Source organism: Gambusia affinis, linkage group LG16 (genome assembly GCF_019740435.1).
Source record: "Gambusia affinis linkage group LG16, SWU_Gaff_1.0, whole genome shotgun sequence".
In the NCBI taxonomy this organism is placed as follows: Eukaryota; Metazoa; Chordata; class Actinopteri; order Cyprinodontiformes; family Poeciliidae; genus Gambusia; species Gambusia affinis.
The window spans coordinates 10,297,160-10,311,185 of record NC_057883.1 but is presented as its reverse complement, the minus strand read 5'-3'; the positions used below and the strand labels follow the sequence as shown (position 1 = coordinate 10,311,185).

The 14,026-nt window shown below is 38.4% G+C and overlaps 1 protein-coding gene across 2 annotated transcripts in view; it reads right to left on the bottom strand.

The window, feature by feature from the left end:
* Window positions 1-10,743, bottom strand: part of myo10l1 (myosin X, like 1) — a 50,042-nt gene extending 39,299 nt beyond the window's left edge. For both annotated transcript variants that reach the window (XM_044143113.1, XM_044143114.1), the window contains exon 1: window positions 10,329-10,743. In XM_044143113.1, coding sequence (XP_043999048.1) covers window positions 10,329-10,349 — 21 coding nt within the window. In that variant the 5' untranslated portion in view covers window positions 10,350-10,743. The remainder of the gene's footprint in view (window positions 1-10,328) is intronic.
* Window positions 10,744-14,026: the final 3,283 nt, after the last annotated feature.

Genomic DNA, 14,026 nt, shown 5'->3' with positions numbered 1-14,026 from the left:
GCAGACAATTCATTAGCAGCCCAGAAATGGAGCAACTCAATCAGTCAAACTTTATTTATAGAGCACTTTTCAAGTAGCCATGTGTAAGTGCTTTACAGAGACTGTAAGACGATAAGATTTTTTTTTCATGGCATCTGCAGAAATACTCAAATGACTGTAATTTAATGACTAGGTGTATAAATTTCCAGGGTACAAAACTAAAATAAATTATCTGTCCTATTGTTTGTGAATCCCAATGCCCTGTTTCAGTTTCCGAGAAGATACTATATAAAGCACAATGGCTAAAATCAAGGACATTCATTTTTGATGATGGGCATTAAAGCGCCCATTTTTACTGATCCTTCCTGCCAGTGCAGCCCCTCCTGACACAGAGACCAGTTCAGATCTCTGTGTCAGAGACCTAAACTGTGTCAGCCATATTCCATTAAAGGTGATAATGCAATCAGGACAGCGAGGCTTTAAGAAGATTACGGCAGCTGGAAGGAGAGCAACATCTGTTTATGTGTGTGGGCGTTGGTGTGCGTGGGCGAGTGGTGGTCACCTGGCTGTATATAAGTCACATCTGTCACAGAAAGAGATTACAGAGACAATATAGCAAAATCTAAATAATTTATCCCAACATATATCACAGTTTTAATCCAGGGCATTATTCAATTTATTTTGGGCTTTGCTTCCTATTATTGCTGTTTTTTTTTGGTTTTTTGGGGGCAAAAAATAAAACTCAGTAGATTATGTACTATATAAAGTTTAAAATTTTAATTACAAGTTGCTTATCCTTATGTTTAGCAATAGTAGCTAAGAGACCTGTGAATTGTGTGATCATGTTGACCCTGGCTTCTCTTTTTTTGCTTCATGTAATAATATTTTACTAGGGCTACACAATATTATCAGCATTATATTGGTATCGGCCGATATAAGCTGTAAAATTTAATTTTGGACGTCAGCCATTCTATCAAAATAATTAATTGATATAAAAGGAGTTGTTTTTATCTAACTAAAAAGTGACAATGATGCCTGCAGCACAGCACAATGCCATAAGAAACGGTTCATTAATGCACAACTGGTGTGCTTTTCGCTTGTTGCTTGTGAACAGGTTGAGTTTAGTTTTGTGAAGATTTACGAATTTGCACTGTTTGATTGTTGTCATTGTCTTACAGCGAGCAGATGTCATGAATAAATTTGACGTTAAACATAATGTTAAAGTTAAAAGTGTTACATCAGCCTCCTTTTTTGCATTTGTACTTAGTGGCAGGATAAATTGACAAAGAAAGTGCAGAAGAGAAAGTAGTATAGCTTCAGTAAGCAGGTATAGGAAAATAAATATTGGTATTGGTATCAGTTATCGGCCAAATGAGTTTTAATATATCGGGATATCAGATATTGGCCAAAAATCCAATTTTATGCCTGCCTAATTTCATAGCATTATGAAATGCTATGAAATTAGCATTTCATAATGCTAATTTGAAATGCTAATTTTCACACTTGTGTGTGAATTTACACACAAGTGTGTGTAAATTCACACTTGCTGAGTGTGTAAAAATATTGTATGCATTTTTTTCTTTCAGGAAAAAGTGTGACTTCAGCACAGCTCCAACTCAAAAGACACATCTCTAGCACAATTTAAAACCAAACCTTACTGGAAGTCTGCCAATTTGGACTGTGGTCCTTGCCAATCTTTTGCCACCAAATAGGACTCAGATTTAACTTTTTTCTACTTCATAACATTTAAGTACTGTAATTGAAACTAAATATCCTTTTCAAGTCTGAAAATGGCTACAAATACATGAGTCTGAGGTTAAAGGCATTGATTTGGCGGTTCTTAAGGCCCTTGCTCACACCACAGCCCTGAGCTGTTAAACAGCCAGAGCGCCGTTTAATGCTGTTTACAACTTTAAAACAAATTGATCTTCCAACAAACATATTTTTGACACGTGATATTGTGGCTCTGCATAAAGAATGGAAATTCCTTGTCAGCACAGATATTAATTCATGAACTGAAGAGAAAATGTTTGCAAGCTCACTAAGATGTACTTTATTTTGGCCTGGAGTGCAAACATAATTAACAACTGGCTCAGTTTAAAGCTATAAAAATACAGCCAGTGTTTTCTTTGTTCATGCGGATGATTGGTTATTTTTTAGACATAAACAGAGACAATATTGAATCAATAACCAGAATTCATGCAGTGAAAGCAGCATTCTGTGTATGAGAATATGCAACTCTTCATATGGGATATTTGTATTAACACTGTAAATCCCTGAGAAAGCTAATTATCAAGTTCTGTGTCATTTTGATTAAAATACAGACACACACCCCCACCAACATCCTGGCAACAAAACTCCACAGAAGCAGTGTGGAAACAGGGCACCATGGAAACAGAGTTCTTCCTCCGGGCACTTATGGATCCTGGGAGTTGGTGTTTAAACATAGAAACAGACGATATGAAGTCCTGCATTAATTATGCAGAATGTCTCTTTTAGGTATGGACTATCAAAATTTATGATTTTCAAATAAGATTTTGCTGAATTGCTTTCAAATGATTGAAAATACCAACAAAAGCTCATATTGTTACACTTTAATATGATACAATCCAAATATTCCATCCAGACCTGTGAAATACACTATAATATTAACGTAATCACCCAATATCAACATAACAAATAGCTTAATAGACTATTGATGTGTTAGAGTCTGTACCCATGCACTATTAAAAAAACAACACACATCATTGTGTAAGTTTTGTTTTTTATTGAATATTTTAGTAAGTACAGATCTATATTGTTTCTGTATTTTAAGATGATGCGCCAACTAGGCATCAGTTTATATGATTCTCAAACTCAAACATGGAGTAAAAAGTAACATAAAATTTTTTATAGTATCTCAGTAATTGAGCAGAAGTTTGTTGTTTACATTTTTACATAACATCTTAAGAAAAAAATCTGAAATGAATACATCCTAAATTCAGTTCTAACACTAGAATTTTATCCATTTTTAGCCATTCTGCCCTAATCTCTAGAGCATCAAAAGTATATCTACCTGATATGATGTGGCCGTCTGCTCATGTAGCAAATATCTGACCAATGGAAGTTTTCAACAGCAACATCCTAATTTAAGTTATTTCAACCTTTAGTTTAAATGCTGTGACTGCTTGAGTTTTCCTAGAAATTTTTCAGGCAGGTGATTTTTTTTTCCTTTCCTTTTAAGAAGGGAAAAGTGTTGACGCCTCATGTCAGTCAACTGACTGGCAGTGGGCAGCAACATGTGGAGGAGGGGTAAGAATAGATTACTCTAGAGTTGAGGGTAACATACAGAAATCTCCAGGCATTTTATCACTTGGTCTTATTGAAAGGACTTTACACAATTGGAATAGTGGTTTTGAAACTGTAACTTTTAAAAAAACTTTCAGCCAGGTGACCAGCAGGGTGCAGCACAATGTGGGGGAGGGGCAGGATTGCATTGCTATGCTAAATTCAGCCAAATGAAAATTCTGTCACTCGTGAGAAACTGACGTCTTATTAAATTACTTTAAACCACATGATGTGAACATTTAAAAGTGCTGTAGGGATGATCTTCACTTTTTGATAGTCAATTTCAATAACCAGCTAACTTCTAATGCCAGCTTGAAGGTGTGAGATGCAACACAAATTCCTTGGTGTGCAGCACAGAATAGACCTTTGTTATCTTTCATGAAGGCATCTATGACACTAAGTATAATTACACAAAGATTCTCTCTGTCACTTTCCCACAAAACAACAAGTTGCTGTCTCAAATAAAGTCCACAACAATCTGTTATTTCAGGATTTGCAGTAACCCATAATCTCTGCATCCACATTATGAACCAGCTAAAAGGGCAAAATTGAGAGTTGAGAGTCCAGCAGAGGATTACATCCGTATGCAAGCCAGTTACTGAAAGCCGTCCAGCTACCGTCCAGCTGAGAAATGAGAAGATGACAGCTCTGGTGTGTAACCCCGTGACCTGCTGCATCATCTGCAGCAAGCATGATCGTTTTCTTCAAGAACAACAAACTGAAATTTATATCACAAGTTAGAAATAATAAGCTTATCATCAAGCACTATTAAACTTAAGCAGTCGTGTTCATGACTTAAACATTTTTCTTGTTGTCAGGTTGAGTGGCTGTCATGTGACGCAACTGTAGATGTATGATTTTAATGGTTTAATTTATATTACTGCTTGTTTCTACGGATCTGGCAATAATCAAACCTGCGTGTGGTGAGCTAAATTAAAGTAAACAGAAAAACCTGTGATTAATCACAGTTAATTGATGATTTAGCAAAAGTAGCAATTTTATTTTGTTCCCTTAAAATATCACTTAAAAACCACTTTTTATATTTATGCAGGTTACCTTTGATATTTAAACTAATACAACAAACAGCAACAGCTGAAGAAATCTGTAAGAATAAAATATTTTTTATGGCCTTAAGAAGTATAAAATACATCATAGTATTTAATGCAGTTTTATTGTCTGAAATGTCAGATTTGGTTTTTTTGTCAAACGCTCAGTAATTTTAAGATGAGATGATTTTGGGGGATGTTGTTTCCGGTATTTCAATGACAAAATACTCTAATTAATATTAGAACTACGATTCCAGTTGCTCTTAAAGAAACTGCAAAACAAGCAACAGTGTAAAATGAGAAGGACGTTTTTTAAAAATGAAGACAGAGACAAGAGAGCTACCAGAAGGGGGAGGGAGACTAACCGAGCAGGTTGGTTGGGTGAGTTGAAGAAGCACAGAGTGAGTGGCCGCAAGGAGACAAGGAGAGGGAGAGAAGCAAAGCTGATGGAGCTCCTGAGCAGAACAAATGTGTTCAGAGCTGCTGAATATAGGTCACACATCTCCAGTGACTGTTTCCCTCCCTCTACTGAACCAGATTCTTGCAGAATCCTACACTCTTTACATCAAAGATTATTATATTCTATCTGCTTCAAAACAGACTCTCCTTAATTCACCCTTTATAATGCAATTTAGAGAAAAAAGGAAAGAAATAAACAAAACACAAAAAGCATGCTTGGATATTTGCAAGTATATTACTTTCAGCTTAGTATTTAACACACATGTGTTTTAAATATATTATATATTTCTCCACAAGGTAATCATTTTAGTGGATGTATATACCTTTGTATAAAAAGACATTTTGTTTTGTTTCACAACATAAAGGACAGAGGACAGAGGGATGATTAATACAAACCGGCTGATATAAAGTCTGTCGTATGTTTGTGCATGTTGGTTTCTGACACTGCTGCTAATGCCAAACGAGCCCCAGAGTCTAAATATTATCTATGTTAGTCAAACAGAGGGTCCCTCCTGAAAGCCCATCTGTTTACTGTGCAATACACACCTGCCATCTGCACATAGACTCAGGAAAATTTCCAGATTAACTGACGCTTCTTCGTTGGAAAGGTTTAGTTAAAAGCTCACATTTCGATTTGCATCATTTTCAATCAGTCACAAATTCCTACTTGCGCTTAGTGCACATGTGGATGTTATTTTGGTAAATTTGTAGAATAACAAACACATGAATCAATAGTAAGAGATTTAAAATTCCCAAAATATGGAGCTGTAACTTTTTACCTTTTTTTTTTCAATCTGTCAGGTGGAAGCCACTGAAGGTTTTGAGGAAGCATGCCTAAATAAAAGCTTAAATTTCCCACTTTTGGGACTAATAAAGGATTGTCCTATTTTACCTTAAGCAAAAGCCATAAAAGAACATAAGCACCAGCCACTTTCTTAGGTAATCTTTGCTAGCGTCTTTTAGATGTCATTAGTTTGATAGTATCAAACAACTTCTGCAGATTGGTCAGCTTCACACCCATGATGTACATCTCCCTTTTACTGGGATCTTAAAGGTGGTTTACTGGATAGAGAGAGATCTGGTAACTGAGGACGGCATTGGAGAACAGCGAGCTCAACATGTGCAGAAAACCATTTTGAGATGTTTGAGCTTTGTGACATTAGGTATTCTTGTTGGGAGTAACGATCAAAAGATTGGTACACTGTGCAGCACCAATCATCTAGTAGGCTGCAGCATTTAATCAAAATATGCCAACATATTCTCTCTCTACATTCTGAACATTGCAGCTGAATTAATGGAGTTAGGCGACGGTTTTCCTGTCTGTAGTTACTTAACAGGGGTGACACCTAGTGGGGTCTCCTGCTGCTGTAGCCCATCTGCTTAAAGGTTACACATCTCGTTCATTCAGAAATGGTATTCGAAATGCTTTGATTGAAACAATTAGCTGCCGTTGCCTTTTTAATCATCTCAAACAAATCTGCACATTGTCCTCTGACCTCTGACATCAACAGCACACTTCCAAACACACAACTGATGCTCACTGGATGTACTCCTCTTTTTCTGACCATTCTCTGTAAACCTGAGAGGTAATCATGAGAGAAAAAACCCACTAGATCAGCAGTTTTTGAAATGCTTAGAGCAGCCAGTCTGGCACCAACAACCAGGCCATGTGTAAGGTAATTTAAATCCTCTTCCTCCCCCCCATTCTGATGCTCAGTATCATCTTCAGCAAGTTACCTTCATCAAGCACTTTCTCCACACTATTTTACATGCAGCATATTATATATGTTACGTCCTCGCCTCGGTTCCTCCCGCTTGGTGTCACCATAGAATTTTAGTAACTTATTACGGATGGATTACATTTAATAGTTTTCCCCAAACTGCTTTCTCCAACTTATAAAGAATATCTGAACAAATCTACTTTCATATTAGAGATTTTTCATTTGTTTTAAAGTGCCACTAAGTTGGAGACTTAACCACTGTCTGTTTTGACACATATGCAGTTGCCCTGGGTGGCATTAAAAAGCAGCAAAGACAAGATTAAAAAAAATATTTTTAGAGCTCTGAACAAGTTTTCTATTGCTTTCATGTGCAGCAAATGGGCTGTCGGCATCCTAGTGTGTCCCTCATGCCCCCCACACACACACACACACACACCTTCTTGGTGCTGCAAACAGGGAGACTGGGTTACATGATTTGTGCAGAATTTCATAGCATTTTCTTCGATGACTTCCTCCATGTTTATTAGCGGGAGGGAGCAAAGAGCAGAGGTTTGTTCACTCAACTTAACGGTCCCACACTGAAGAAAGACTTTGCAATCTCCTTAATAAATTATACAATTCTAAAAGGTGCAGATGACATATTTGTAAAGTTTCTAAATATGTAAACTGTAGCAAACTCTTGCAGACAGGGAGGAGGACATGTGGCAAGGGTCACCGGGTCTGGGAGTTGAACCCGCGATGTCCGTGTCGAGGACTAGGGCCTCTAGGCGTGGTGCATGCTGACCCCCTGCGCCACCTCAGCATGCCCCAACTCTTAGTTTTATAATTATGCTCAGAGAGATTCCTCCAAATGGAATCTTGGTCTCATTTTTAGTTTGCTGTGCACATTGTTTTAAATCTGCCATATTCCACCCCAAACCAACCCAGTCTGAAAAAAAATGGTGATTATACAGTAGTTTAATGCCACCTGACATTTCATGCTTGACTGGCAGGCCAGCCATCACATTTTCTGCCTGGATGAGAACAACAGGGGACCGGGTTCAGCTGTTCATCCTCTCTGGTTTTAGGGAATAGAGCCAAATAGAGTCCTGCAAAGGTATTAGACGGTGGAGCGAAGAGAGGGAATAATTGGAGTCAAACTAAGTGGAGTCAGGACGGACTACTTTACTCAGTGCTCAGTCCTCCTGCATGAAATTAGGCTTGTGGGTATCAAATATGCAGCGTACGCAGGGCTCCATCATAACTCAGTGAGTCTGTCCATTTTCAGATCTCACAGAAGCTTTCAGCATGTGCTATTGGGGCTGCAGAGCTGATTATGTGGTGGTCTGCAAATCAATGCTGGGATCAATATATATTACAGACCAACTGATGGGAAATGAAACGGCAGAGATGGTCGTTGCAATTTGCTGTGGTCGTATAACAACCCGAAGGTCTTTGATGGTCAGCCGTATTTAACAGTATAGCATTGTCAGAGAAGGGACCTGCATGCAGAGAGGTGATAGCTCTGACACTTACAAAATCTTAGCAATAGCAACTTAAATCTGCATTCTTGTCCCAGATGCAGAAGGGCATCCACACAGCATGATGCTGACACCATGTGAGCCTACATTTGTCATAGACTAAAAATAGCCAAACCAAGGCTTTGTCTGCCACATGTTTGCTTTGTACCCTACATAACTTGTGGCACACTTGGAATAATTTTGGCTTTCTTTAAATAGAGGTTTTCTTTTTGCCTCTTTATCATAAAGGCCTGAGCAGAAGGTCTTTGTAGCTCCTCCAGAGTTAGCACTGTCTGGTTTAGTGCAGTCCAGCTAAGTCCAATAAATTCAGAGCCGCAAAAGCTAAATTACCTCTTAATAAAAATGACATCCGTTTTTCTAAAGCGAATCGGTTAAAAAATATTAAATTAGGTATTCACTATTTAATTTCTATTTTTATTTTCATGAAAAATAAAATACACTTTCCTAAAAAAAACAACAAAAAAAACATTTTCTTCAAGGGACCTATCTGTGTTTTTGTTGATTTTTTTGATGAAAAATTGTATCAAAAAATAAGGTAGTTTGAAAAAATAAATAAGAATTTGGTGCACCGTTAGTTTAATTCCAGTGAGGAGACTCAAATTGTGTACGGACACAGAATAAAAATAGCTTTTTAAAATCACTTTTAGGTTTACTAACATTGCTCAGTGAAGGCTGCACCTCCTTGGTTTAGAGGAAGACCACATTTTGGTCTGCAGTTCTTCCATACTCTTTTCATTTTCGGGTGAGTGTTTGATCAGTGCTCTGTGACATTAACAATCTCCCAGAGAACCAAATCCTAACCCTGCTTTAAACTTTGCCACAGCTTTACTACATCCGGAGATTTCTGCTGTGTTCCTTGGTCTTTATGATGCTGTTTGTTCACTAATGTTCTCTAACAAACCTCTGAGGTCTTCACAGAACAGCTGTATTTATAATGAGACTTAATTGCACAAATGTGCACTCTATTTAATAAAAGGGTGATGTCTGCAGGCAGTTGGCTGCACTGGATTTTATGTACGGGCATTTTAGTAAAGGGGTCAAATACAAGCGTACACCACCCTTTTCAAATTATTATGGGGTGGTGGGAGAAATACCACGAATTTCTTTCACTTGATAATTTCAGAGTTATTTCAACAACAGTTTGAGTAGTTATAACTTTTTCAAGTGTTAAAATGACTCAATTTCTTGTTGAAATAACTCTGAAGAGAGTTAAATTAACACCAATTCTGATAAGGACCAAAGAGACTCGGCATAGTGTTGATTTAACTCTGCAGAATCTGTCCAACAGAATCCCAATTAAAGAAATACTGAGGTTTGTGGCTGGGAAAATGTGGAATTCATCTACACAACCAGCCGCACATACTTAGAGATTGCATGACATCACTGCCAAAGTCACAAGCATTTAAACCCATATCAGATTAACTTAAAATGGGATGGAGTGGCTGGGGTGGGGAAGGGGCTAAGTAGCTTGGAGAGGACAGATCCTGGCAATGAGTAAGACTGCTTTTCATGAGTGGGTGATACAGAGGGTAATAACAAAGGTATGGTGGCATGTTTCACCCAAGTGAACGATGGCATAACTTAAACAAAGCCGGATTTATTCATTTTAATTCATTTGAAAACTTACTTTTCATTGAATGACTGGGCCTATTGTTCAATGATACCAATTGGTACATTCCATCTACACTAACAATCCATCCCCCTCCTCCTCCTCCGTTCTCCTGAACCAACCCATACCCACCCATGGATCCCCCTACCATCCCATTCACGGCCCAGTCAAAGCCTCTGTATATTCTGAGACGACTGTTGCTAATCACCACCGCTCTCTGCCTTTCCTTCGCAGATTGGATTTAATCCGAAAGCTTTATGGATGCAAATGCCAGAGCCAGCCCTCCTTTGGCCAATTTTCCTGCGCTTCATTTGCCCTGACTCCATCGACTGCCAGGCCTTGATGCTCTGCAGTGATAATAAAATAAATCAGGCGCTTTATTAACAACACGTGTGAAGATCTACAACTGGAGGCAGTTGTTGTTATTTTTTTTTTGGGGGGGGGGGGGGGGGGTCGTAAGGGAGAAGGTGACGAGCGGTACCGACTCCAACACCTGCCACAAACATTACGTGAATCAGAATGCAAAACGAAGTGGGAGAGGCAACGCGCAACGCATCTCGCAGCAGCCTGTAAACCAGCAACGATGCGAATGCATGCGAAATGCATTCGCATCGTTGTTGGTTTATCTTTATCTCCGATGCAATGACACAGATTCTAAAAGGCTCACCTCTGTGAAGAACGACTCCATCCCGTCTACTCCTCCCAGACGACGCGCGCCCGGCCCGGCAGAGCTCACACACCGGCTCGGCTATCGGGTGCGCAAATCTCACCAATGGGAAGGCGCACGTGTGTGTGTGTGTCAAGATGGGGGGGCGGGAAGGTGGCGATGGCTCCGTGTTTCTGTTTCCCATTCACCAGTCAGAATATGTCTCGATTGGTCATAGATGTGTTCTATGCGCAACGAGAGACACTTGAGGCAAATTCAAGGAGGCTGTGATGAAAGTAAATTAAAGATAAAATAAAAAATGTCCACACCGAGGATCCGTCTTAGGGAGCGCTAATTGAAGCAAGCGCCTTTTTCCAGGTCTGCCTCTTTTAAATGACCGAGAATATGTGCGTTTGTAGGTGTTTGAGTGTGTGGATGTGGGTGCGCGTGTGTGTGAGAGAGAGGATGCGCGCATGGATGTGAGACAGGACCAGTCCACGGATGAGCTTGAAACTATGCACCGCACACACCGGCGGGGCGGTGCAGACTCAGCCTCCTTCAATACAGAGACAGCATGACGGTGGCAGCTTCAAACTACAAACCGGAATGTTTTACAGTTTGAACAACTGTGTCAAAACCAGTAAAAAAAAAAAAAAAAATTTTAAAAAGCTGCTGTTTCAAAAAAACTTCTTGACACTGTGATTTCACAGGAAAAGAGTTGACGAGGATCTGTTTGTCACTAATAAATTAGTTCGTAGGTGGGGAAATTTTGCAGACAAGATGTCTGCTGTTTCATTACATCCACTAGCCTTCCCAGAATTGATGCTGCCACCTTTGTACTTTACAGTTGATGTGTGTGTTCTTGTAGTATTTACACCTTAAGGCAACATTTTAGACAAATATTGAAATTTTAGTTCTATCAGCCAACAGAACATTTATCTGAAAATTATGTCTTTTTTTGTCTCTGAGTGCATAAGATAGCTGTATTCTGTCTTTTTCCGGATGTTTTGTTTTATTTTGTTTAGCTTCGAGTAGTAGCACACTTGACTTTTACAAACCATGTGGAGAAAAGCTATTCTAAACAAGAAGATGATTGCTAAATAAAAATTCCTCCCTCAATCACATAACAAAACAGATATTTTCAATGTACAATTAACTTGAATCTATTGAGCTTTTTTTTTATTTTTTTTGAAAAATGTTCAAAAGTTTGTCAGATGCCCTATAGCAATGCCTCAAATTTCCAATAAAAGCCTCTATCACAATTTCTTTATTATTTGTGTTTTGTTTGACATTTTGAGAAGGCCTGCCTATATTGGAAAATGTGAGGTGCATCAATAATGACTCACAGCATTGTGATCACACAAAAAAGTCACCAGTCCAGCAGAAGCCTCCTCCAAAACACACACACACACACAAGCAGACAAAAAAAAATGAACCGACATCAAGAAGTCTGGATTTTTTTTTATATCTCACTGCCACTGAGTGATTTTCATCAGAGACCTTTCATGATTTCCCCTCCTCTGTTCACTCTAACACTGAATGTATTAAGCTGGATGTGGACTGAGCATCAGGTGGCATGTAAGATAACTGTGGAGGTCAGAGATGAGCGCTTGTGTTCATGATTTTGAGTTTTGTTTCCTTGCACACATTTATGGAATCAAATATGGCTAAGCTGACCACAAAGCATTGTGCACATGTATCTCAATGAGGTCTGAGTGAGTATGTGAGCAGACATCGTATGTTGCATGTGCTAAAAGGCATCACTCATGACGCCACGGGCAATCGGTTTTACGACCGCAGGGTCCATAAATCTCTCCTCGTTTATTGCCCTTCTTCTCTTCCAGTTTCTCGCCTTCTGTGAACCTCCTTGTCTTTCACTGGAGGCACATCCATTAAAGGATGGAAGAGAAAGCATGCTATTATTTAAAAAATAGAAGAAAAACCCTCCTGGTGAATTGTCTTTAATAATGATCAACTACTCGTTTTAATATCTAACTGGGAAAGCCAGACTACACTATACAAGTTCTAGGAGATAAGTTTGACTTCTCTAAATTATTAGAAAAATTTCAATTTTGTTCACGTTGGGATGACTTTACTGATGATTTTACACATCATATTACTGTTAGTTTTTCTTAAAATAAACATTTGTGCGCGTTTTTGTGTGTTCTTTCATATTTTTGTCTTAATCCCTGAGTCAGGTTGTGGCAAAAGATGTAAAAAAAACAACAAAATAACATGTGATGAAGCAAGAACCACATCTATTTTCTGTTATACAGATAAACGAGTGAAGACAATGAGAAAAGAAATAACTTGTCTTTTACCGTGGGAAAACCTTCAGGACAAAAAAACTCAGGGAGGAAGGTTGTATAGCCAGGTAAGGTTTGAAGTTGAAAGAAAAAGACAACAGAAAGAAGGATATGTGCAGCCCTGGAGAAAAAAAAAATATAAGTTACAGTATAGAGAAATACAATTACACTGAACAGTTTACAGTTGCCACATTAAAGCATCATCTAAGACAATTCTTTTTCAGAAACAAAGGTTTAAAACTAAGACATGAGAATCTCAAACTTTTGAATCCACTCTGGAAAAGTAATATGAAAGCTCCTTTTACTTTTTGAAGGTTTTTATTGACAGACCTTAGTCACACAATGATTTGTGCATATTATTTCCTTAGTTTGAATTTTCTAATTAATGAGAATTAAAATACAAGAAAAAACTTTTCTTTGTGAGCTTGTGTAGGAAGGTCTGCTTGATTTCTTTTAAAGTCTCTTAAAACATTTAAAGTTGTGCATCACTCATTCAATCAAAATTAAAGAAACAGCTGTGCCTTGGTGTAAACAAATTGCTTTGCAGTCAAATTTTGCATGTAGAAGAGAAAAATAAATATAACGATGGATGCCTTTTGTTTGTGACCACCAGGGAGAAATCAATCTCACAATGTGACGACCTTTACTTTTCAAACGTTTTTAAAGTTTTAACAGTACAAATAGCATCGTGTTGTGATGAGGGGTCTATGATTAGCCCTTGATGACCTGCTTTGAAACTGTTATAAGTATCTTTAAGTTGAAAGCCGCATAATTAAACACTAGATTTCTCTTTTAAAAGATTTTTTCAAAATGTTGCAGAGGGTGCAGGGTACCAACAGGATCCAAAGATCCAAGGTTTAGGCTACCATGTGGGATGTCTTATTTTGCTATTTGATGCAAATATGTAAATCATTAAACATTAATTGGAATGTTTACCTCTACCAGGAAATATGCTACTGAAAATACATATTTACGTTTGTCCCTCAATTACACATTTCGGATTGTTTAAAAACCTACATGAAGGTATTACAGTTGGGTCTACCTGAGAGGTATCAGCGTTCAAATGAAAACAAGCAATGATTAAACTTCATTTTAAGATAAATAGTGCAAAATGAACTGCATTGAGATTTTGTCATAGGCAGGAAAGGGTTTAATCTAATTTAACTGCTTTGGAAAGATGATCTCATCCCGATTCCCTAATCTATGAAGCACATACATGCCACACCCTGCCCCCCGCCCTTCTGCACCCCTCCCCTCCACTGCCCCGCCCTCAGCTTTTATAGCAGCATGACAATCATTGGACCAAATCAAGTCGGAGAGCAACCCCCATAATTCCCAACAGGCAGGAAGGTAATTTAATCAGCCAGCCATAGACTGCAGCAGCGCACACATGCTCATGCACACACACCCAGA